General features: G+C 39.5%; 1 protein-coding gene across 1 annotated transcript in view; it reads right to left on the bottom strand.

Moving 5' to 3' along the window:
* MCTP2 (multiple C2 and transmembrane domain containing 2) overlaps positions 1 to 23,679 on the bottom strand; it is a 116,482-nt gene that overhangs the window by 12,550 nt on the left and 80,253 nt on the right. The window contains exons 19-20 of the mRNA XM_066195900.1: positions 8,691 to 8,813; positions 5,759 to 5,800 (exon numbers count right to left, since the gene is read on the bottom strand). Coding sequence (XP_066051997.1) covers positions 5,759 to 5,800; positions 8,691 to 8,813 — 165 coding nt within the window. The remainder of the gene's footprint in view (positions 1 to 5,758; positions 5,801 to 8,690; positions 8,814 to 23,679) is intronic.

Below are 23,679 nucleotides of genomic sequence, written 5' to 3'. Positions count from 1 at the left end.
TGTATTAGCAGCAAACAAGATTGATGGAAAGGGAAAAGAAAGGAAAATAGCTCAGACATGCATTCCTTTTTGCTCCACTATTATTCTGCTTTAAAAAAGAAACCCAACAAAACATGCTGTAGTTATTTAGAGAAAAGTTGGATTTAATTTGCAACTTGCTCTCTGCTGGACTACAAAATTCCAACCTTACCACTGTCCAGCAAAACCTGTGCCTCAACACCTTAGAGTCAAAATACTCGTCCATGAAGAACTTCTGAAACCAAAAGGATTTTATTTGGTATAAACAGCAGACCACTGGCCACTATTGTCTGTAGGGAACACTTCACTAACGCTCCAGTCTAGCAGCAGAATGAAGCTCTTGTGGGAGGTGGCAGCCATGGAGTGACAGTCTCTTGGTAGCTGAAATGAATTCCAGGCAGAGTTTTGCAAACAGTCACCACAACAACCTTGAACTGGCTCCTGCCTTTGGTGGGAGCCAAAGGCTGCTGAGGGGAGCCCAGCAATCTGCCCTGCCGTGTGCTGCAAAGCCTGCTGCATGTCGAGGAGAGCATTTCCAGGAGGATGGGCATACCAAGGTTTGGGCTGCCAAACTCTGAGCAACTGCCTCGTGCAGTCCTGAAACTGTGCATCACAGGATCCTTCTGTTTATTAACACCACGCTGCAAATGTGCCTGCCCGTGGAAATTCAGAGGATCTGAGCGCACTTGAAATAATTACCTAACAGAGGAAATGCAACACATACAGGTCAATTTATGCTCTCAGTTAAAAAGGTGTGAAATCTGGAATAATTCCACCAGAGCTAACAGAATCACTTCAGACTGGTACGAGGGAGAGCAGCATTGGTCTTAAAAGGACACGTTTGGAAAGCAATAGCAGATCATCCTGCAGCTCAGGCTGGGGAACACTCCCTGAAGGGCAGAAGATGACCACTCCATGCCTTTCTCAGCCATGCCTGCACTTTCTCTGCCTATAACACCAGATGGATTCCATCCATGCACAGGGGTCCAGCAAAAGTCTCATAAGCCAAGCCCTTAAGAAAAATCTCATGTGAAAAACCCTAGGTCGTAATTCAGTTTCTTTCTCTATGCACAGGCATGAAATGCAGGGGGCTTAAGAAGCATTTTCTGTAGTTGCTCACGTTTCCATAGACGTGCAAAGTAACCCAGAGTCCACTGGTATTGCCACAAGTTTTCAAGCAATATCAGCAGTCACAATAAAATAAAACACAATTCAGGTGAGGAACACATGCTTAAGAAGCAACGAGAATCAATCCTGAATGGAGATACAATGTCATCAGTCATCTTCGATTTAAAAAACAGAAAGGGATAGAAAATAAATTTTGTCAAAACAAGTCCTTTGTCCTGGAAATACATGAGACTTAAGAACAATCAAGTGGTTATCAGATTTAAACCACTGGATCATCATCTCTAATCTAGGTAATGATCTCCTGCAGTTTGGTGTACAGGAGAGAGATCTATTCACATATCTGGCCAATTCAACATAAAATTTAACAACATTTTAAATAGCTGGAATTTTTAAGGGAGGAGAACTCCCTGAAGCTCAAGTGCTCGGTCCCATGACCTGCCTAGTGCTACTTAATATTTTTCCAGAGTTTTAGAAAAGTTACAGTGTTGGCTTTTACACACATCTACGTAGGTAATTCTCTCTAAGAGGGAGAATTCTGGAATGCCATAGGGCTGCTAAGGTTTCTCGTGAGGATATCTGAAAGTCCTTTGCAAGAACCTCCTTTTAACTCCTCTCTCCCATCACCTCTAGGCCTATGAATGGGTGGCTCATGGCACTGATACAAGAACTGTGCCAATTTTTGGGATTCCTATGGATAAGACCAGCCCAAGACAATGCTGCTGTGCATATAACACTTAACAAGAGATCATTTAACTTCCAGTTTCTTGTACAAAAAAGCTCCCAGGAAAAGAGCAAAGCAACCCCTGCACTGGGTCTTTTTGCACATAATTTTGTGGAGGACATGGATGCTCCTTGTCAGTCTGAACATACCCTATGTATCAAGGGGCATTTTCAAGACCTTACCATCATTTCTCTTCAGCAATCTTAATGGGGGATGTTGAAATATTATATTGCAATTGTTGTACTGAAGAGAAAAAGAAAAAACTAATGAAATTATTTAAACTTCCAGAGAAGAAAACAATGAGATGATATTGTCTTGAATGACCTTTCCTAAGTATGGGGATATAGCATCTTACACAATAGACTCTTGGTTCATGTTTCAATTACTGACCTTTACTGCGGAGAAAATTAATGCAATTTTCATCGTAATCCACCCGTACAAATAAGATCCATACGGAAGGTTTCCACATGCTGAATCTAACTCAAATGGAAAATGTCAGCTGTTTGCTACTGGATGAATTTGACTTTAATTTGTTCGACTGGAGTCTTTTTGAATTGTGTTCATAAAACTTCGTATATCTTTGGTACCTATTTTTGACAGGGAATTTCCTACATTAAAGGCATTGACTTTTTATTTGGTGGTGATTTTTTTCCACTTCTGGGTTTTTTGGTTTTTTGTTTGTTTTTTTTTTTTTTTTTCCAATACATGAGATACTAAACATTTCTTGAAAGTTGCCAAATAACTTGGCTTAAAGCCATGGTATCATTTGATTCTAGCCAACCAGGACTATGCTGGCTCACCACAGGACAGAAATTCTCCAAAAACACCCCTGAAGAAACAACAACGACAAAAAAAACCCACATAGGAATTGTTGATTTAGTTTTGTCTCTGATTTTCCTTTGAACCAGTTACCAGACCTGAAAATAGCAGTAAATTAAGTTTTGTCTGTTATGGAGATGTAAAGTTTTATTCAGACAATGGAGAAGACTCCAAAGCTCTTTCCAGTCAGCTGCTATGACACAGTCATTCACAGGGTAACTGTCTGCTCTTGAAACTCTACAGCCATTATCAGAAATGAAAAAAAAAAATAAAATAAATAGAACTGGTCAACAATCAGACAAGTGAAACTGAGTTGCATGCAGCTTGTCTATACCTTCTTACTGGCAGACCAAAGATGCCCCAGTGATGTAATTTTAAAACAATCCTTACTCAGCCTGACAGAGCCCAGAGCTGACAGGACAAAGCCTGAACCCCGTGTCCAAGATGGCACAAATCCGAGAAGGCATTTATCCACTGAGGAGCTGGTGCCAAAGGGACACAGCACTGCTTTTACAGCCCTCCATGCTGGTATGTGGGGAGAGCAGAGGGGGAGAGGATGGGGGAGTGGGCAATTAAGCCCTGTCATTTGAGACAGATAGTCTAGGTGGAGGGAGTTAATCTGCTCTTGGGTTTTTGAACTAAGTGTCTGTGTATTTATAATTTGTAAACAGTTCATCTCTTCGAGGGTGTGTTACAATTCCCAGAAGCACGGTCTGTTATGTCTAACAGGCAGCAGAACCCAGAAGGGCTCTGTGTGAGAGTATTTTGATACAGCAGGATGACAGGAAACAGAAACAGTGACCTCGTACACCACAACCCAACTAGCAGATTTCAACTTTGGGAGCTCTTGTATTAGGGAGGGAAAAAAAAATACACAGACTTCTTTTTAAAGTTGAGTTGTCTGTTTAAATGTTGACATTGCGATGAGATAGTGTCATAAAATTACATTTTTCTTACACTCCCCAGAGAGCATTGGCCACCCTCAGACTTGGAAAAGTGACTTAGAATAACCTAATGTACTTAAAGATGCAAGTCATGGCAGTGCAAGCGTGGCCCATCACTGCTGCACAGGGGCACAGTAAAGACAATTAGGGCAATCCTGCACAGCACTGGACATGGGACATATGTAAGGGCTGGCAATTGTCTCTTCTGGCAGCTCTGTGTCAGAATTCCATAGACCATAACAATTTGAATGAATTATGAATTATTACTGTAATGTTGGGATGTAAAGTGTTATCTCCATGAGAAAGTCTGCTGGGGGTGTCTGCTCTGAGAGGTTTTAGCCAGTTGCTGCCAGCTCTCCATGCCAGAGTGTCATGGAGTGTGTGTGAAATGGGGAGAGCGGCAGCTCCCATTACAAAATGGTAGAGCCAAGCCATCAACGGCTCAATGCTGACTCTCAGGAGTTTTACCAAACCTGCACACTTAGTTAAAATAAACCAAGAAAGGGAATGGCAGTGAAGATGTCTGGGGGGAGTCAAAAACCCAGAGTCATTAAATCCATCTTGAAGTGACCCAGTTGTACTTGTAGAAAGAACCAAAGTCATTGGAGTTAAATGTAGGGTAAATGTAACCTAGAATATTTTAGCATTGCAGCAATGAATCTACTGCACACCACAGGAAACAGAGGATTTGATACCTGTTTAATACATTCTTATTTCTCTTTTCCCCCCTCAGCACTTGCAAGGGAAAAACAGGAATATTAAAATAGAAAAAAGAAAATGGGATTGTTCCAGTGAATAGGTTACACCTTTAGGCATCACAAAAATAATATTTACAGGTGTCTAGAACCAGGTACCCACTAAATAGAAATTATTTACAGATACACAGTATTCTTCTGAAAAAGATGCAACTTCCATTTAGCAACTTCTGATGAGCTTCAGATATTGGTCCATGCAGCTGACGAATTTTAGGATGCAAAGAGTAAATTATAAATGAGAACATTTAAACAACTATTGTGTGTTGCAAGAAACCTGTAACTCAGCTGGATTGCCTAAACTTCACTTTATAACTTTGACGGATTTCTGGTTCCTCATTAAAATATAACCACAGCAGAAGAGCAAGTTAAATTTAAATAACTATTCCTATCAATTAGTCTGCTGAGCTTCAATCCTAGGGTCTGTGACTGAGAAGAGTTAAGGTGCACTTGCTAGCTCTGTTATTGATTTACTTCTTAATGATCAACAATTTCACTGTAGCATTTTTAAAACACAGAATATTCAAGCAGAGTCTTATTAACTTAGTATGCAATTTGAAAGTTTCACATTCCCTCATGAACATTTTCTTCCTAACAGCTAATGTTCCTTTGCATGCTGTTGCTCGTTAAATAATTCCTCACCTTTTAGCTTTAAAGTATTTATAGATTATCAGATCCTCTTTCACTTACTTATGTTTTTTCAAGCTGTATACATTAAGTTCTCTTAATCTTTCTTCATATGTCACGCCCTCTAATCCTTTTATCATTTGTCACTGTGGTTTGATAAACTTGGAAAAAAATCCAATGAATTTTTCACAGTGAGAAGAATGAGTAAGTACGTTCCAATAAAATAAAAAACAGGCCTTGTCAATTCCAATTCTTTCCACATTTCAGCCACTGAACTAAAACTGTTGGCTTTTTTTTCCCAGGCTCTGAAAGAAATGCTGAGAAAATTCTAACCAGCCCTGCACAAATCACACCAATTCTGGCCTACCGAAGTGGAAACGCCAAATCGTTTGGGGAAAGTCATCAGTAGGGAATGTCACCCAGCACCTGGAACGGCAGTGAGGGGGGATTGTACATCCTTGTGCACACCTCCTGCAGCCACACACACCCCTGGAGGTGCACATTCACGAACGTGGGCCCACCACAGGGTCAGGCACAACCTGGGGCTGCTCAGAGTCACTTGGTGTTCAGGGCTTGCCACTCTGGAATCTTACACAAACCCACCCCTTCCCACTTTCCAACCTGCCAAACAGCAAACTGCTGACAATTGTTTTCCCAGTTAATAACTGAAAATTTATGGAGAGATCATTTTCTTGTGTTCTCCCACCTTCCCTCTGATTCCAGCCAACACAGTCGTGAGATATGCTTACCTTATCATCTTCATCCTCGTCTTCATCCAAACCCATAAGCTCCTGCAGAAGCAGATGTCCATATTACAAAACACAACACTTATTTTTTAGTGACAGGCAATGTTCAAAAAGCTTATGATACTCCCACAACGTTTCATTATACAATTTTCTCCCACTTCTATTGAAAGTCATTAAAAAACCCCACCACTTTCCCCTTTCCAAAACAGTGTTTTATATTCGAGGACCTTTCTTTTTTGTGGTATTCTGAACAAAGCATGCAAACCCCTATACAAGTTTTAAGTCTAAATAAAGCATTAGTGGCAGTGTCCAGTAATCTGAAGGCAACAGGCTTTCAAACACATTGCCAACTTTTACTATCTGTAAACAGCTTTGTTCTCAGTCTTGCAAATGAACCAACTGGTATGTCAAGGCTGAGGACTCTATACTCAACTTGTTCCATCCCCACTGCCACGACGACTGCTCCCTCCCTTTAGGGCCATTACTGAAACATTAGACTTCAGAAAACACATTAGTACGAACGTAATCAATCTCACATAGAATCACAGAAAGATTTCTATGCAGCATTATTTCCTCCCTTTAACTTCTGTGCTGACAGGTAGGACAGAAAACAAAAGACTTGGCGAAGGCATGGAATTAGGAGCACTTGGCTTTCAACTCGAGTATTTAATAAACTGAGCCTTTAACAGGGCCCTCCAGGTTTTTTTTTCTTGGTTATTTAATAGCTACATTTGAATCTGTGTACTACAAGTTTAAATACAGCAAACATGCAAAGAATGTGAGGAATCACAATAAAAAGATGTTTTGAATTTAGGGTTTCTTGGGGGGTTGGGTGTTTCTCTTTCGGGGTTTTTTAATTTTTTTTTATTTTCCCCCTGAAAAGCAGTTGCATCTAGGATATAAAAGGTACTGGGAGTTCAGATACCCAAATTTATTCTTTGGCTCTCTGGAATACACTGAGCAGCTGAATTAACACTGATCATGGTTTAAATTTCTATAGAAGCTCCCCATATGTAAATCATAAAACATTTTACCAATATTCACGAATTTAGCCTCCTGGCAAATAGATCAGGAGTACAAGGTTAATACTGTTATTCACATTTTATAGCACAGAAATCAGAGAAAATTTGAGGTTCACTTTTGCAAAGACTCTTGCTTGCATTCCTCTGTATACACAAAATGTGTGTGCTGGCACAGAAAAACCAAGGGCAGTGAATATCCAGCCAAGGCCTGAAGAAGCAAAAAATAAATAAATGACTGTGTAAAAAGCATTGGCATTTTGAAGAAAACCTTTTCTCATCTGCAGGACAGATGTGACTGGGGCTAGCACCTGATTGTCTATTTTTGACCTACAGATGGTTAGAATCATAGACACACATAAAAAATGAATCAGGTAATATTAAAGGCACTTTGACTACTTGTTCCATATGATCCCAATCCTGCAAAGCACTTTGGCAGACGTGTGACTTTGCTTATGCAAAATGCACCCCTGAATTTCATGGCATGGCACTGCTTACAGAATGTGTGACAGAAAAAGAGCCAAATTCCTGATGGACCTTCCTTTAGTATTACCACAATTAGCTGTATTTTTAGAAATAGCCTTTTTGCAGTGTCCACCTACATGATGCTCTGCTCAGTTTTTCTGTCTTATGTGAGACTCTTCCTCACCTGAAACATGCAACAAACTCACCACAGGATGAGAGAAGGGGCTGGAAGGCACTCTCTGTGTATTTTTTTTTTCTGGGTAAGTCATTATTCTTATTATTTACTGACTTTTGTATTAAAAACAAAAAACATCTGTTTGCCTGGGATTCTCCCACATGGGAAGTTCTGCTTTTCTTGATGAAATCAAGCAGTCACTGAAGAGACACAGTACCTTTCTGCATTACTCTGGACTTGGCTGAAACTGGAGAAAGGCATTTCTTTTACCATGTTTTCAAATTAAGCCTTCCCTGGTCTGGATAATGCAACTTCTCCTGTTTTCTAAGAATCTTTCCACATGGGAGTGGATGAAAACTAAACTAGGAGCAAATTTTCACACTAAAACTAATAAACCAACCATTGACTTTTTAAATTCTAGGATATAATGCCTTTGTGTAAAATCCACTTGACTCATTCAGGTAAAGGTATTCTTCATGGCTACCAATGTCAATCATCTGTTTGTTAGAAAGAATCATCAAAAGTTAGAAGGAAGCTATCCTTTGACTTCCACTTCATTACTGTATTTATTTCACTTTTAAAAGCAGAATATTATGGACATTCATGAATTTACTCTCCCTTCTAACTCTAATTACCATTGTTATGGGAGTAAAGACAGTGGCCACCATCAAACAACATTTCATATCCCAACAGTAGCACTTTTTCACACTTGGTTATTTCTGTATTTTTAACTTCTGTATTCTTGATTATTTATGTATTTAAAACTTTCTTTCTCCCAAGTTAAAAACCTAAGGCTAAATTTCGGGGGGGGAAACCCATTTGTCTTTTAAGAGCTGGATGTCGGAAGGAGGAATAAAAGCTTTTTAAGACCTCAGATCACAGGACAAGCTTTAAAAGGACTACATTCTCTTTTTGTATTCTATTGACTTTCCTCTTCTGTAAAACATGAATCATTAGTGTGTTGCAAAGTGGAATGACAGGAGGGGAATGGCTTTTAAGAACTTGCTGCTTGGCAAACCTTTCTTAATTCAGCTTAAAAACATTTGTAGTTATTTAGTAAGTGAAATCCTCCTCCTACACACTCTCATATTCTTCTCCTACTACTCCGAACAGTTTATTGCTTTAATTGAATAATGAAAATTGAGAGAATTGAGGTTTCTTTTCAGTAACTTTGAAACAGAAGTGCTACACAACCAGCTCAATGCCATTAAAAAGCTTGACTCTCCGCTCAGGGGCAAACTGGGGCTGCCAGAAATGTTACTGCCACTCTACTTGCCTGGGCATCCTGGGCATTATTGACCTTCCCTGTTGTGACGAGGGAGAAATTGTATGCAAAGAGCACCAGCAGAGCCAGAGGCACCATGTACAGCTCCACAGTCCAGACGGTGACCACAAATACCTGGGAAAATACAAAAAGTGTTGAAGGAGAGACATGTAAGAAAGGCTGTCAGTCACTGTCTGCACATTCTTCCTTGAATCTCTGCTAACCTCATCCAAATTGTTATTATTTTGGCACAGAAATCTGCTCCCTCTATCCTGTGTGAGTTCCTTAGGCCGCTACTCGTTGGCTTCTCCTCCCCCTGTACCTGGGGAAGGAAAAGGCCACGAACATGAGGTCAGTCCAAAGGCTTTCTCCACTCCTTCCTGGAACCTCTCCAGCCTGAAAGCCTTTTGTCCTTAGGGCTGCTGTACAACAGATGCACTTAGAGAGGTAAACCTGCTCCACTCCATCCAACCCTAACTGCCAGCGGGTCATTCCCAGGCTAGGGAAGAGAATTTTCCTCTTGTGCAACAGGAGCTCCCTTGTCACTGCAGAGGGAATGATCAGCAAATGCATCTTCACCATTAATCCGCCTATACTCTTAGCACAGCAGCACAGAGAAAGGACTGTCATCTTGTAGGAGGCAAGGTTTAGGTTGCACATGATGCATTATTTTGGAAAGGGTCCAGTCAGCCTAGTCTCCATTCTCATACTCTTGCTGTTTTTCAGCACAGCATGTTCTGATTTCACTGGTTCTTTGGAGTCACTTTTCCTAAAAACCAGTATGAGTCTGTGTGTTTGGACTGGTATCTGACAAAACCCACTTAAAGCAAAACCAGAAGCCAAAGTGGAAAAGCCAAACACACAAATAACATGATGGGGATCTAAAAAGCACATAGGATTTTTCAAAAAGAATGTATCAAGCCAAACTGCAATCCTATCTTACAAGTACCAACAACACCTGAACAGACTGCAAACTTGGAAGGGTTGGCAATGCAAAGTTAATAAACTAAATCCAGAACTGCCATAAATGTATGTTGTGATCCCATTTCCTTTTCTACTCATACATAGTGTTTCCAGAAGAACTGCCTAATGCTAGTAGCAACTTGAAGCTATTTTAAGCAATCTCCTTCAAAGACAAGGTACAAACACATTTTTCTGATTTTTCTTCCCCCAAAAGAAGCTGGTTAGACCAGAAACAACAACCACACTTTTAGAATAATACAGGTAAATGGAAATGAGTCAGACCCAGTAAAAGCATCTCAAACAACAACAAAGGAAAAACTCTGTGGGTGATGAGGAAGCCAAATCTCTACCTCCCCTCATCCTCGGCCTGCCAAATACTACATATAAAGACAATGCTGGCAGTTGTAGAATGGGATATTTATGGCAATGTATTTTGCGTTATGGACCTGAAAGTGTAACCACACTGTGCCAAAGAAACACTTCCCATTGCATTCAGCAGTGTGAGAATTTACACCCCCACAAGACAGCAGCTGTTTTAACTTTTTAAACAAAAAGACTTGTCTGACATCAGACAAATGGCCAGTTAATACCTACCATGGGCCAAACACAAACCAGGAAACAATGCCTGTATCCATAACCTTGCCCAAACAGCACTCACATTTTCTGGAGTGTGCCTATTTCATGTTAGCTGTTGCTATGCAAGGAATTAGACTGTCATCTTGTTTCTGGCATTTGTTGGCCAGTAAAGCAATCTTCAAGATATATTCATTTATGAAATGGGCTGACATCCAGGCAATAATAAATCCCCATGCTATTGATTTGCAGCACAGGAATGTGGAAGACGATTTGGTTTTGGGTTGTTTTTTTTTTTTTTTTCCTTTTTGATCCTGTTTTTCAACATACTAAAAAATTAGAAGCGATAATGATTCACACAGCCACATTTAGTATGTAAGCGAGGCAACAGAAACACATGAATCCAGGCCAAAAATTGGCACTTGATTTGTCTTACAGGAGTCTTGCATAACTTATCTAATAAAACCTTCAATAATTTTGATATTCCAAGCTAAAACATCTCCCATAAAAGAAAAGTTCTAACCTGAACAAGTTCCTCTGAAGCTATTCCAAGTCCTTTGGATGAATATATGCTTGTCTTTTAAGACAAAGTGAAGGTGATAACAGCTTCTGTCCTACCCCAAATGCCACTCCAAAGAACAAGGAACTGTTACTGTATGTATCTCCACAAAGGTATCTTTCTCAAGTACACACAGATTAAAAAAAAAGACATACATATAAAAATACATCCGATCCTTATGTAAATTCCTTTCATAGAAATTCCTATTTCCAGGTCAAAGCATTTGCTTCAGCCCATGGAAGGGGGTTGCATTTGCACCAACTCCCTGGGGCACGTGCAAACTCAGCCTTCTCCTGATGCAGCAAAAAGGCCCCACCAGCAGCCAGGCAGGCAAAGTCCTACAAGGAGTCAATGAAGCTCTTGAAGAACCTCTCTTCATTCACTCAATAGCAGGACTTGACCCAATTTTAGTGCATCTGTCACCATCCTATGTGAACATCACCCTGCTCGGCTGCAAGTGCAACACAACCTTGCAATCACAGGTCATTCAGGCAAGCTACGAAATCAAGACCTTGGTGATTTTAGATCTTACAGTACATTTTGTGTATTATTAAGTTTCAGACCTCAAACAAAAACTTCAAATTTAATTACAAAATCTCACTGTAGGCTCAATGGGTAGCTGAGGCATGCTGTCTCTTCCCTTCTAATGCTGCCTGGTTAATCAGCTGCTGAGTTATAACTCAGACAGCGAAGCTTTGATAGAGCTCCCACATCCTCTTAACAAGAGCTGCTTTGCTGCTATTGCCACAGTACAGGGAACTTTCATAACTGTGACATGACACAGACACAAGACAAAATTGATTTAGCTATTCAGAAATTATTTAGCCTCGGAGGTATGGGAAATGATTGCTGTGAACATACAGTACATAATAAAAGTTCAGAGTGTGTTTATAGAGCGAATAGAAATATTTCTGTTGTTCTAACAGCCTTTTGAGTAGTTCTGCAGCATCAGTGTTCAAAGCAGATCCCAAGCAGGCCCATGTCCTACTTCATCAACTTGCAGGCAGCTCCCTGACACTGACCACAGGCACCCTGTGACACCGATACCCACTCCCCAAATGACAAGGTCCTCAATCATGCATGTTTTCACTCTCTCCTCAGTGATACTTTATGCCTGGGAGAAGGTCTTGAATTATGCTCCCTAAATTATTTTCTTATCAATATTTTTTTTTTGCCAAAACTCAAGAATGCTTCAGCTGCTGATGTAAATAATGGCTAATGCAAGGAAGAGTATCTTCTTGATTTCTTGCCGTCCTCAGTCTGCCTTTTGCCTAATATATAAACTAGCAAGGGAATCCATTAACAGGCCCAAATCACTTTCCCAGTACCACAGAAGTCAGGGACACAAACCATGGCCTTGCTTCAAACGATCCAGTTTCAACAAGCCACTTCTTTTTTCAGTGTTTCTGGTTGTTAGACCAAGTCCTGTCAGACACAATCCATTACATAATTGATACTGTTTCTGCTGGGCTTCACACTGTGCATGGGAGAAGCTAAAAGCACAGCAGCCAATTTCTAAACTAAGAGTTAAAGTAGTAGCAACGAGTTTTCTACAGTACTCCTTTTAATGCAATTTGAGAGTACAAAAGCCCATTATAGAAGTGAGCACTTTAATTCACAGCATTCTAAAACAATGATGAAAATAGAAGCAGGAATGGTATAGATCTATCTAGAGGGAAAGAAAGAAAGAAAAAAAAAAAAAAAGAGCTCTTGAAACTAATATTTAGACTAGAGCTGTACCTAAAAGACAACAGCAATATCACAGCCCTGGAGAAAGGACCACTTGATTTCAGCTGATTAATGTGCTGCTATTTCAAAGGGCCTAATAACTACAAGTTAAAGCTCTGGAGGTTTGGAAGCCGTTTCATCTGAAAATCATTGAAGAGGGGTCCAACTGTTCCTGTCAAGAAGCATGGAGTTTGAACAACCATAAGAGTGGCCCTTTTGACAGCAGTACAAAAGATGAGAGAAGGCAGTCTCAACTGAAAGTAAAAACAAACCCTTAGAAACACGTTTCAAATCTGGTTTTTCTGCCGCTCTGGTTCCAATTTAGCATCTGACTATTAAGACCAGATTTTAGACGGGTGTCTACTAAAATATGCCCATAAAACATTTGTCACCAGCAAACCCACAGTCATGGGATAGAACAGTTTTAAGAGGCTTAGAAACCTAGCGTAAGATAGGATTTTCTGCGTCATTTTTCTACAGAGTAATTAAATTTTTTCTAAGTGTAAAATTAACAGGCGCTTTTTGACCTGACAAGCCTTTGTGGTGCAGTGAGAGATGCTGTGTTGTGTGACAGAATAACTCTTGGACAACACCAAGTGATGGGAGGAGAGTGATACATTCCATCAGATGGAAGAAATAAAAGTGAAAGGAGATTAAATGCATGCAAGGAACCTATGGTAAAAAGATATTTTCTCGGCCAGGGTAAGCTCCAATGCTAATGAAATGCCTCATCAGCAGAGCTGTGAAAAATATTGTTTGAAGCTCCAAGTTTCAAAACCCACAATTTAACTGAACTCTAAACTTCTAACAGCTTCATCAAAAGTTTCCTTGAGATTTATAAACACGTTCTGTGTAACTCGTGATGGCAGGAGAAGAGCTTGGGCTGATGCTGCTGTGAACGTCCATGTTTGGTTTTGAACTAAACTAAGCTAAACCAAATCAGTGCATTGGATTTGAGACAGAAAGACCTGCTCCCCCTTATTTACAGGGGAGAAAAATTCTGCATTTTTAACTTATTTCTGGGCTGCACAGTTTCAAGTTGCCATGTATGCACAGATAAACTCTATAAAAAAGAAGAAATAAACTTTGAGAATAAATATTCAGGGACAAATTCTCTATTTTGGGGGGGTTTCTAAGCTTTCAGTCCCTCTGCTTCAAACAAAATACAGGATATTAGCCAGTAACATAAGACACTGGCTCCCCAAAAGGGCACTCAAATCCCTTGGAGGCAATAAGCCTGTCGACAACAAATTATTTCTGACAGATACTTATTCCTGCCCTTAGACAGGGAGAGTACAAGAGTAGAGAGAATGAACGCTCTCACAGAGAACAGTGCATTTGTGCATATGTGCATATATAGCTGTGCATATGGAGACATCTCTTCCAGATATGGGCAATATGGATGCAGGAAAACAGCAGTGCTGAGCTTCCACTGACAAAAATCAGGGTGCTTGGTGAGGGCCCATCCTGATGGGACTGCAGCAATGAGGCCGGTGCTCTTGGGCTGGCTTTGCATGGAATAATGAGAGTATTATAAAAAATAGCCATTAAAAAGAATGGAAATTATCTTAATACAGCCCCATCTCAAGGCACAGCAAAAAAAGGTTGAGGAAACCATGTAGTATATACTTCCCACTAAAGATCCTCTTCCAAAAGTGCATTCCAGAGTCGTTGTGACTGATGCTCTCCTTCCCACATCCACCTGATGCTCCCTCGCCTCGGAGCGTGCTCTTATTGCGCTTCACAGCCACGAAACCGGAGCTCAAGGAGGGTGAGCAGAGTCACTCCCTCATTGCAATGCAATAATGGAGAACGTGGCAGGAAGAGAAATTATACTTAAATAAACCAGCACTGGCAGCAGAAACCTATTTACTTTAGATTCAATTTGTTTTTTGTGTCCCTGGCAGAAGAACGTGGAGCATCTCAACAGCAGCGCGGAACGTGCGTTGTATTGAACGGCAACGACCAAAATCAAAAATGACCTGAAGGAATACAGGGCTTTAAATATTTATGCCACATTACAAATTATCTCTGCATTGCTCCACACACCAGCATACAACGTACTAATTTTTTTAAGGGTGTACCACAAGGCAAAAACGCTCTTTGAAGCAAGTGTAAGCACAACCGGAATCCAAAAACAAAGGCACAAAAAAATCCACTTAAACATCCCAAAAGCCAAACCAAAGAATCAAACTGTGCCCCAAAAATCCTCAGTCTGCCTAACGTATGACTGCACAGAACCAAGCAGAAATAAAGAATATTTTTTCACAATTTCTTACCACGTGCATCAACCTAATGGATTTTTTCCTCAGATAATGCTTTGGATAACAAACAACAAGCCATGTTTGCCCAACCCTGCAGAGGCTAAATGACACAAAGCCATGTCCTGCTGCCATGTCCACATCCCAACTCTTCCCAACTGCATCTTGCTGGGTGAATGGCCCAGGATGAGCTCAAGGGGGAAAAGGGGTCCCAGCTTGTTGGGAAGTACCCAATTTGTGCTTGACAATTTACAACACATGTGAGGATTCAACAAGAAAAAGGAGTAAAAGAATAAAGCCTGTGGAGGACGGGAAATGCTGATCAGCACGGTCAAAATTTTACCAAATATTCAAAAGCAAAAGAAAAAAAAAACATGTTCCCCACTCCCAACAAAAAGAAGAGATGCAAACCCAACAAAAATAGTCCCAAAAACATGTGAAAAAACTCATACTGTCTAAGTCAATATGTGTTAGGGCCTTTTTTGTCATTGCCTGATTTAGACTCTTCAGGGGGATCTCATTTTCTCTGCTGCTGGTAGGAAGTAGAGACTCATTTGTGTTTTAAATGAAAGCTGTGATTCATGTGCAATCACAGGACTCTTAAGAAATAGTGCTTTAAGAAGAAGCATGTTCTGCAAAAGTCGCAGAGAAATCAGAAGAGCTGACAATATTGCAATCTGTTCTCCACCATCCTCTTGGGACACTGCCGTCGGAAACTCCATCAGGGAAGGTTGGGAAGCTACACTCAAGACTGCAAACACTTACAAAATGTCCCCACTCTGAGCCTGAATTGCTGTTGTCATTAACACGTTCAATGGATTTTTCCCCTACTCACAACAATGCCTGGAATCAGAAAGAGATAACAACAAAACCAAAACTGAGCTAATTAAAAAGTGACAGTTTTCTTTTATTCTGATTATTTTCGTTATGTTAATGAGGTTACCCAGCCCAGAAAAGTGGAACCAAGATCCACGGATATATTTCCGTAATGAGGAGGTCACCGAAGAGGCACTCAGTCTAAATTTATTTCACTCAACTTACCACTTGTAAAGTCTGTGTGTAAGTTAAGATTTCTGTATTGCATTCCAGCTATTTGATAATAATTGCCTGGCACATTGGTCAGTGAGGATGATAATTTCCAACACGAAGGGGTTCATGCCTGGGGGTGTCACCTCTGTCCTCTAAAATGTCCATTTAACCCCCAAAGCCAATGCCCATGAGTCTAGTGGGGGCCCCTGTCCAATTTTCTTGTGGTTCCTAGTTTATCCCTAATCCCTCAAAGAGGTTAAAATAAAAACAGCTACAACACGAGTTTTGGGTTCTATATTTATGTACATACAACAGTTTTAGAGTAAAAGATTTCAAATCCTTTTAGGCGGCAGACACTGAAGAAATAGCTGTTTGCCAACATGCTGACTGGTCTAATTTTTCCCTCATGCTTTTATCTAATGTATTTTATATTTTCAGTGCCAAGTAAAATACAGTTAAGACCCTCAAGCAATAAAGCTTAAAATCAGGGGAGAAAAAAAAAAAAAAAAAAAAAAGGGAAGAAACCCCCCCCCCGAGTTTTGTACCTTTTGGGGTAATCTTCCGGGGATGGGCCAGGGGAATAAATCTACATGCTGTTTCTAAAGGGGTTACTGTCACATACCAAGGTGACTGGAGAAGATCCCAAAACAAAGGGGGGGTGACATGCAAGAAAAAAAAATCTGTTGTTTTATATCATAGATAAATTAAATGGTCATTTTTAATTCTAATGTTTTGGTTTGTTTACGAGCAGGGTCACAGCTCTGGAATTATTCTCATACACAAAGTTACAATCTATTTGCAGGGAAGACAGGCATCATGCAAGTTAAAAGCCTGATCTTATAGCAGATAATTTTTCCAAAAAGCATCAGAAAAAAAAAAAAAACAACCCACATTTGTGCTATTTAAAAGAAGGCAAAAATGCAGGCAAATGTTATCTATTCTGGATAGGGCAAACACCTTAAAAGGGTAATGAAAAAAATTATCATTGGCTGAGCTGACAAATATCCACTTATTTGGAGATGTATTTGCTAACATTTTGAGAAACATTAGCAGCAAGGGACAGATGGTGATGTAATTGTTGAGCAGTGGAAGGAGTGGTGGTGGAAGTGCTCTTAAATTTGGGCTCTCAACTGGATTCCAATTGGTAACGAATGGGAGTCTTAAATGATATGTTTAAACTACTTTAATGACTCCTCCTTCATGTTCATAGTGTAAATTAGAGCTGAATAAAGTAAAGGAAAAAGGGCTCTCTAACAAAGCAAACATGTTAAATTAGACTGTGTTCAGTGGGAATCACACATAAGGTTACTTCACTGGCATCTCCAGCTATGGCACAGGGAAAAAAGAGAAAAATCAAAAACCAGGTTTCTAGAGCCTGGCAGTAAATGAGGAATAGATGATTGTAACACCATTGGTTCAAAACTGCCTGGTACTCTCTTTTCCAAAACCTCCAGTTCTAAAAAAACAGTTCCAGACTGAAACAGAGCAAAGAAACAAAAAAAAATTTAAAAAATAATAATAAAAAAATCCCAAACCAACAAACCAGACCACAAACCCAGAAATCTAAAAACACCTCCACCAAAGCATATGTAAAGCAGTGACATGATATCCTTTCAGGCAAAGAATTTCAGATTATTTATTCTCTGTCCTTAAATTGGACTTGGGATTCCCCAACACAGCCCCATGCCAGAGCCCAGAAAGTCTCTTCATCTGCCTGGGATAGATTTCCCACAGTGAAGAGGAGAAATGTAGCTCATAACTGAACCCCAGCCCTCCCCACACCTGACACACCAGGAACAGTGTGACTGCACAACACTTAAACAATTGCAGCAGGTTCATAATCTGCAGTGTGACAAAATTGCTGCATTACAGAACAAATGCATGAAGCTGACTGAGGCTCACTGTAATTATACCCTGGATATGTTACCATTGTAAGCTAACAGCAGTGACACACAAAAACACCCCCTGTATATTGACAGCATGACTATGTAATAGAGATTTTCCACTAGCAGACCTGTAGCATCTTGCTTTCCAAAACACAGAATAATCTTTAAAAAAAAAAAAATGTTTTTTTAAAAATTGCAAGACTCCCGCAATTTCAGGCAGCTGTTCAGGTAAAACTAAAGCGAGAAGATTGTTTATTTTAATAAAGCTATTATATGTGCAACTCCAAATTAGGAATGGCAGGAGACTGGGGGATGCCTAAACCATCACCACCTGTTTGCCCTGAAAATCAATTAAAGTCACACTATCACAGCAATCCCTTCCTAGCTAATAAAAGTTATACAGCTTCAACATGCAGCTTTAGGTGCTTTGTGGGAATGTGCCTGAAATCTAAATCCTGAGTCTCACGTTACTTCAACACCAAACACAACTCTGAACCACTGTAAAACTTTCTTTTTTGGGGGGTTTGAGAAGGTGTTAAGAGAAAAGAGATCCCAAAATACTGTTTTGATGCAGCGGATTGAACTAATAATCAGCAAATTCTAACAATTCAGCCAAGAACATTATATAGAGTTTGAAGTAGGAGAAAACTGAAGTCCTTTATGACACATGCCTGTTCAACATATTCTGTGCTGCAGAACAGATCCAACTTTACAAGTTGAAAGCAAGGGCAGTAGAGACATCCCAAGTGTTTTAGTAATTAAACGAATATGCATAATGAACCATATGCCCAAAGGGCCTGTTCTTCATGTGGGCCAGATTTTTGTTTGAATTTTTAATTTTTATATACAGATGAAACATTTCATGTAATATAGCAACAGTGCAAAGGAACATGCTATGCAGGAAGGGAAGGAGGAACTACCCATCTGAGAACGATCAGAATACACTTGATGAATTCTGCTCCTCAATTTCCGATTCAGAGCCAAGAGGGCTTTAAAAAAAAAAAAAAAAAAGAAAGAAAGAAAAAAATCCTTTTCTCCTTTGAACAGCTGTATTACTCATCTGCTCAGAGTCTAGAAAAAAAGCATAAAGCATTTGAATATATGTATATTTATACAGGTCATATTTATACATTTATGTGTGAAATGGATTCGATAAACCAACACATTTAGATGCTGCAAGACTAGCAAAAACACAGACGCTATCAAATTGAAAAGCTCCTGATCCACCAGAAAAAATAACTACAGGATGGCTCTCTGTTCAGCAGGACTTGTCACATTGTGTAAGGTGCAGTGAAACAGGACACACTCACGTCTGTCTGCGAAACAGGAACGGGCATTTTGAAAAAGATGGGTCAACTTCCAGTATTTTAAGTATTAAGTACTATTAATTAGGTATTATAATTCTTGTTACAGTAATGTTACCCTACTGTGAACATCAGGATACCAACGGCCTTGTGGCAGAAATATCAAATCTGTCAAGTTCTCCTGGGGTGAAGCCATGCTTCTCCTTTCTCAGTAACATTTACCCTTTTTTCCCATCCTTTGCCCTTAAAGTACTTTCCAAGCAAAAGCAGCATCCTTCGCAAACATAAGCTATTTCAAAAATCCAGACTGCCAAATAATGAACCGGTTCTTTTAAGTGGTTCTGATCTACTGGGAAAATTTCTATTTTGCTTCAGAACATCAGTGACGGGGGTCAGGTACTTGTCAGTGTGGACATTCTGGTTCAGAAGCAGAAAAAAGCTTTCCCGCCTTGAGCTTTACCAGAGTAAATTTTTGTTTCAGGCTTCATGGACCAAGAGAACTCAAATGCTAACTGGACTTAGTGAGGGAGAGGAAAATTTTGGGGGTAAATAGCAGAGTGTCTCGCAGTAGCTGAGGTGTGGCACTGCCCTGGGATGAACAAGCTGTGGCTGTGAGTGCCAGACTCGGCCCCACAGAGATGTGCTGGGGAAGCACCAGCCCAGCAATAAGGGATGGACACCACAACAACGTGAGCACTTCCGAATTAAAAGGGTGACTTTTCATCAAATTCAGCAGGTAAACTTTTCATGGGACTTCAGGAACTCCTATAACCAAAAGTAAGTGGCATGGCAAGGTAGGAGCAACCCTGGTCTCAGGACTCAGAGTATTTAAAAGCTGAAATAGTTGTAAATAGTAGCATTCATTGCTCTCAGTCCTAATTCGGGGTCTGTGCTTTGGCCACTGCTTGGTTTGCATGACCTAGTGGTCTCCACGGAAAGACAGATAAACTTCAACAGCTGTCAGAAGACAAAAAAATTGACAAGGAGCATCACCTTTCCTGACTGTTTAAATCCTTTAAGGAAGTGTTGGAGCAATTAGAGAGGGAGTTTAATCTTTGCAGAGTGCATTAACACTCTCCGACCTCCCAGACAATAGATCAGACCTCAGACACATAATGCTTCCCTGAGGCTTTTTAACCAGAGCATTTGATCTCATCGCCACTCAGTGTGTCTTACTGTAGGTATCAGTGTGTGAGACAGGACTCATTGGACACTAAAGGACCACTGGCTCTGCCAGTATTCATACAACTTTCAAAAAAGAAAGCAGGAATTGCTTTCATTGCAATGCACGCTGCTGCAGAAGTACTACTTCCCAGAAGAAGGGGAAAAAAAAAAAAAAAAGAAAAAAAGAAACAAAACAAGATTAAAACCATCCAGAGTAGCTCTGCAAAATGTCTTCATTTTTATTAATCTCATATTTCCTTTCTACTGCCACTGTTTATTTCCCAGCTTTGAAATATAAATCTATTTCTAAAAAAAAAAAAAAAAAAAAAAGGTTAGATTAGTTGGGGTTTTTTTTTCATAGAAACAGTTATCTGATAATAATTTCAAAATACTTCATTTCTTAACCCCTGCAGAGGGACTTAAGGGAAAGGGAATTAGGAAGACAGGTCTAGTTTATTAAGGAAATTGAAATATATCATTGCAAATAATTTTCCCAAATGTGTACATGGAAGTATCTGGGGAAGTTTTCTTAACTGCTAGAACAAGTCATCATCTCATTCCTGATGGGCATGTTCAGTTAAAAAAAAAAAAAAGAAAAAAGCTAATATCACTGTATCAATTATGCATTTCCCATTTAATATTCTAAACATTTTAAGAAAATTTGCTTAGTGCAAATTTTTAATGGAATTAGACTTCCTTGCCATTATGTTCTGACAGAAGCCACATCTCCTATGGCCAATACATAACAGGAGGATTAAAGTAGCTCACTGGATTCCCACCCACTGCTAAAAAATGGGTGCTGCAGCCCCCTAAACACTGGGGATTCTTCCCCTCCCCTCCATGAAATGCATTTGAGGCACCCTTAAGGCTAAAAATATTTAAATGAGGCTATTAATGCTTTTCATTAGCTGCAGGATTTTGTTTTACTTTCCTAGACCTACAAAAAGTGCCTTTTTGTGGAGTACCTGCATTACAAAAAGGTTTGGCTGCTGTTGAAATGGGTATCTCAAATTTGCCAAGCCAAGTGCATCACAAATGACAAAAAGGTCACATATACCCAGTATATTTAAAAACAAGCAAGCCTTCAAAGTCAAAGTGTAATGCAGTTATTTCTAATCTGAACAAACAATAGAATGCATCTAATGAAAGCTGACAATTGGCTTTGATACAGAGATGTGCTGCTCTTCTCTTCCATTAAAAGATGAAAGCTGAAGGAAAGTACAGAAGACAGCGACTTCTCCCAAAACAAAAGTAGAAAGTTCTGAACCTGAGCGAGCAAAGTAGTTAAAAGCTGTTCTAGTGAAGACTTTTGCTCACCTTTGGCACTCATCTCTCAGTAAACATGCTGACTTTACACAGGTAATGCTAAAGGTAAAATAAATCAGCATATGAGACTGGTACAAAACACTACATGTTTTACATATTTATTAACACTTCTCAAAATCACAGCATTACCTTTAAAAAATAATAAAAAACCACACAGAAAAACACCAAAAGAAACCAGCTAAGTTTGACTACAGTGTGGATGCCACAATTAACAGATTTAATTTTCATTAAGTTGTTGGGGAAGAGATCAAAACTCTATTGATGTTATCGGTAGCAGTGCAAACCTTTACTGTGAAAGCAGTCAAATTTATACATAATTAATAGTAAAGATTTTTTTTTAAATCAGATTTCTCGGATTTTGCAGTCATCCCACTGCTCCAGGTTTATTTCCAATTGAATAATAAAAATAAATTTTAAAAAAAGGAAGGGACATACCCTGATTTAAGGTATTTTTACTATACCTGCTATCCTCAAACAACCTAAGAACTTTCTGGTTACTTAAGAATTACCTCTAAGTTGAAGCACATCCTAGTCTCTAATAAAGAGAAGTAAAGCTCAATGAGAACAGGCTTTTAGAAACAGTGTATTTTCTCTGCAGCTTCTCTACTAATCTCTTTTTATTTCAAACTTGGAAATTCTTTCTTATTTAAAAGAAAAAAAAAGAGGAAAAAAAAAAAAAAGCCCGACGAGCGGAACGTTTTAAGAGAAATCCCTCAAGGTGTATCTGTCACCATCATAAAACCAAAATGTTGCATTACCTTCAAATAGGAAATTTCTTCCAGTTGTCACGATTTCTGCAACTAGTGTTACATTAGCACTGAGAGAAAGGGTGAATTAAATTAAAAATAAAATAGTTCAAGCAAGAGAAAGAAAACCTGCCAGAAAAATCTGACAAAAGCCTGAATGCCAGAGCTGGCTCATTCCTGAGGGTCCATCGCCATCTACAGGCTTTTCCTCCTCTCAGAAAACCTGATCCTTCTATTCACACAGAATTTTTGCCCAAAACGAGGATGTAGATTTTTTAACTGATGTTAAATAACACGGGCTTGCTAAAGCTAATGGAGTTACGGTGATTTAAACCACTTACAGACGTGTCTCTACTTATCCCCTCATTTTGGAAGAATAAAAACATCCTCTAAGCTTCAGGGGAATGCAGTGTTCCTCCAAGCTGACATTTATGTAAAAAAAAAAAAAAAAAAAATCTACCTTTTTATAATTAAAAGGAAAAAAAAATACTGAGAGGGGTGTTTCACCAATGACACGGGCAATAAGAGTCAATGTCCACAATTCTCCTGCAAAACTGAGTGCTTTAAAGTAATTTCTAAGAGGTGTCAGGTCAAAGCAATGTGAATAAATGGGACAAACCCAAGCAGATGCTGACTGAAAGAAAATCAATACACCTGTGGCTCTGGGGGGGGGAAGAGCCCACTAAGTATAAGAATTTTTAATTTTAATTGAATTTTCGCTTCCTTATATAGACCTTTTTCATCCTACATGCCATGGGTTTCCTGCCTTTTTTGTTTGTTTGTTTGGGCTGAGCCGTATGTTTTTCCCATACAGCTTGCAGAGTCTAAATCCATGCCAACTTCGGGAATTTTACAAATAAGCTTCTCAAATTCTGGTATTTCCAATAGTGGTGGGTAAGTAGCTTCTGTCTCACACTCCTGTTTAATGAGTCTCACGCAGATGCAACATTCATTCAACTCAGAATACTAATTTCATCTTTGTTTATGCAATTCCTAGTCTATGAATAAAGTGAACTTTCAGAAAAAGCACCAGGCAAATTGGGAAAATGAAAATGACTGGATCCTGACATGGAAAATCATCTCTTTAAGATCGATAAGACAGCAAATTATTGCAAATAAATTTCTCTTGGTTTTCAACCTGCCATTCAATTCAGAATTACAAGTCAGAATCCTGTGATAAGAATCAAAAATTCCGAAGATGCCCAAGAGTTTTAATCGGAAGTTCCTCTAAAGAATTTAAGACTGCAAAGAGAAATACAGCACGAGAAAAAAGCCAGCTTTCAGGCAGTGAGCTCATCAGCCTTGTCCAAATTTTTTGTGGCAAATTCCTGAAGTCAGAATAGAGGTTCGTAAGATAATCATAGAAATCATGAGCCAAATTCACCTTTGACAAAATTCAAGTTTTGCAATTTTGTTGGGAGTAAAGGAACCAGTGCTGCCTTGCTGGAGAGAGAATTTCACC

Source organism: Chamaea fasciata, unplaced genomic scaffold (genome assembly GCF_029207755.1).
Source record: "Chamaea fasciata isolate MVZ Bird 193981 ecotype frontalis unplaced genomic scaffold, bChaFas1.0.hap1 SCAF_14, whole genome shotgun sequence".
Classification (NCBI taxonomy): Eukaryota; Metazoa; Chordata; class Aves; order Passeriformes; family Sylviidae; genus Chamaea; species Chamaea fasciata.
This window is presented reverse-complemented; position numbering and strand designations above follow the sequence as displayed.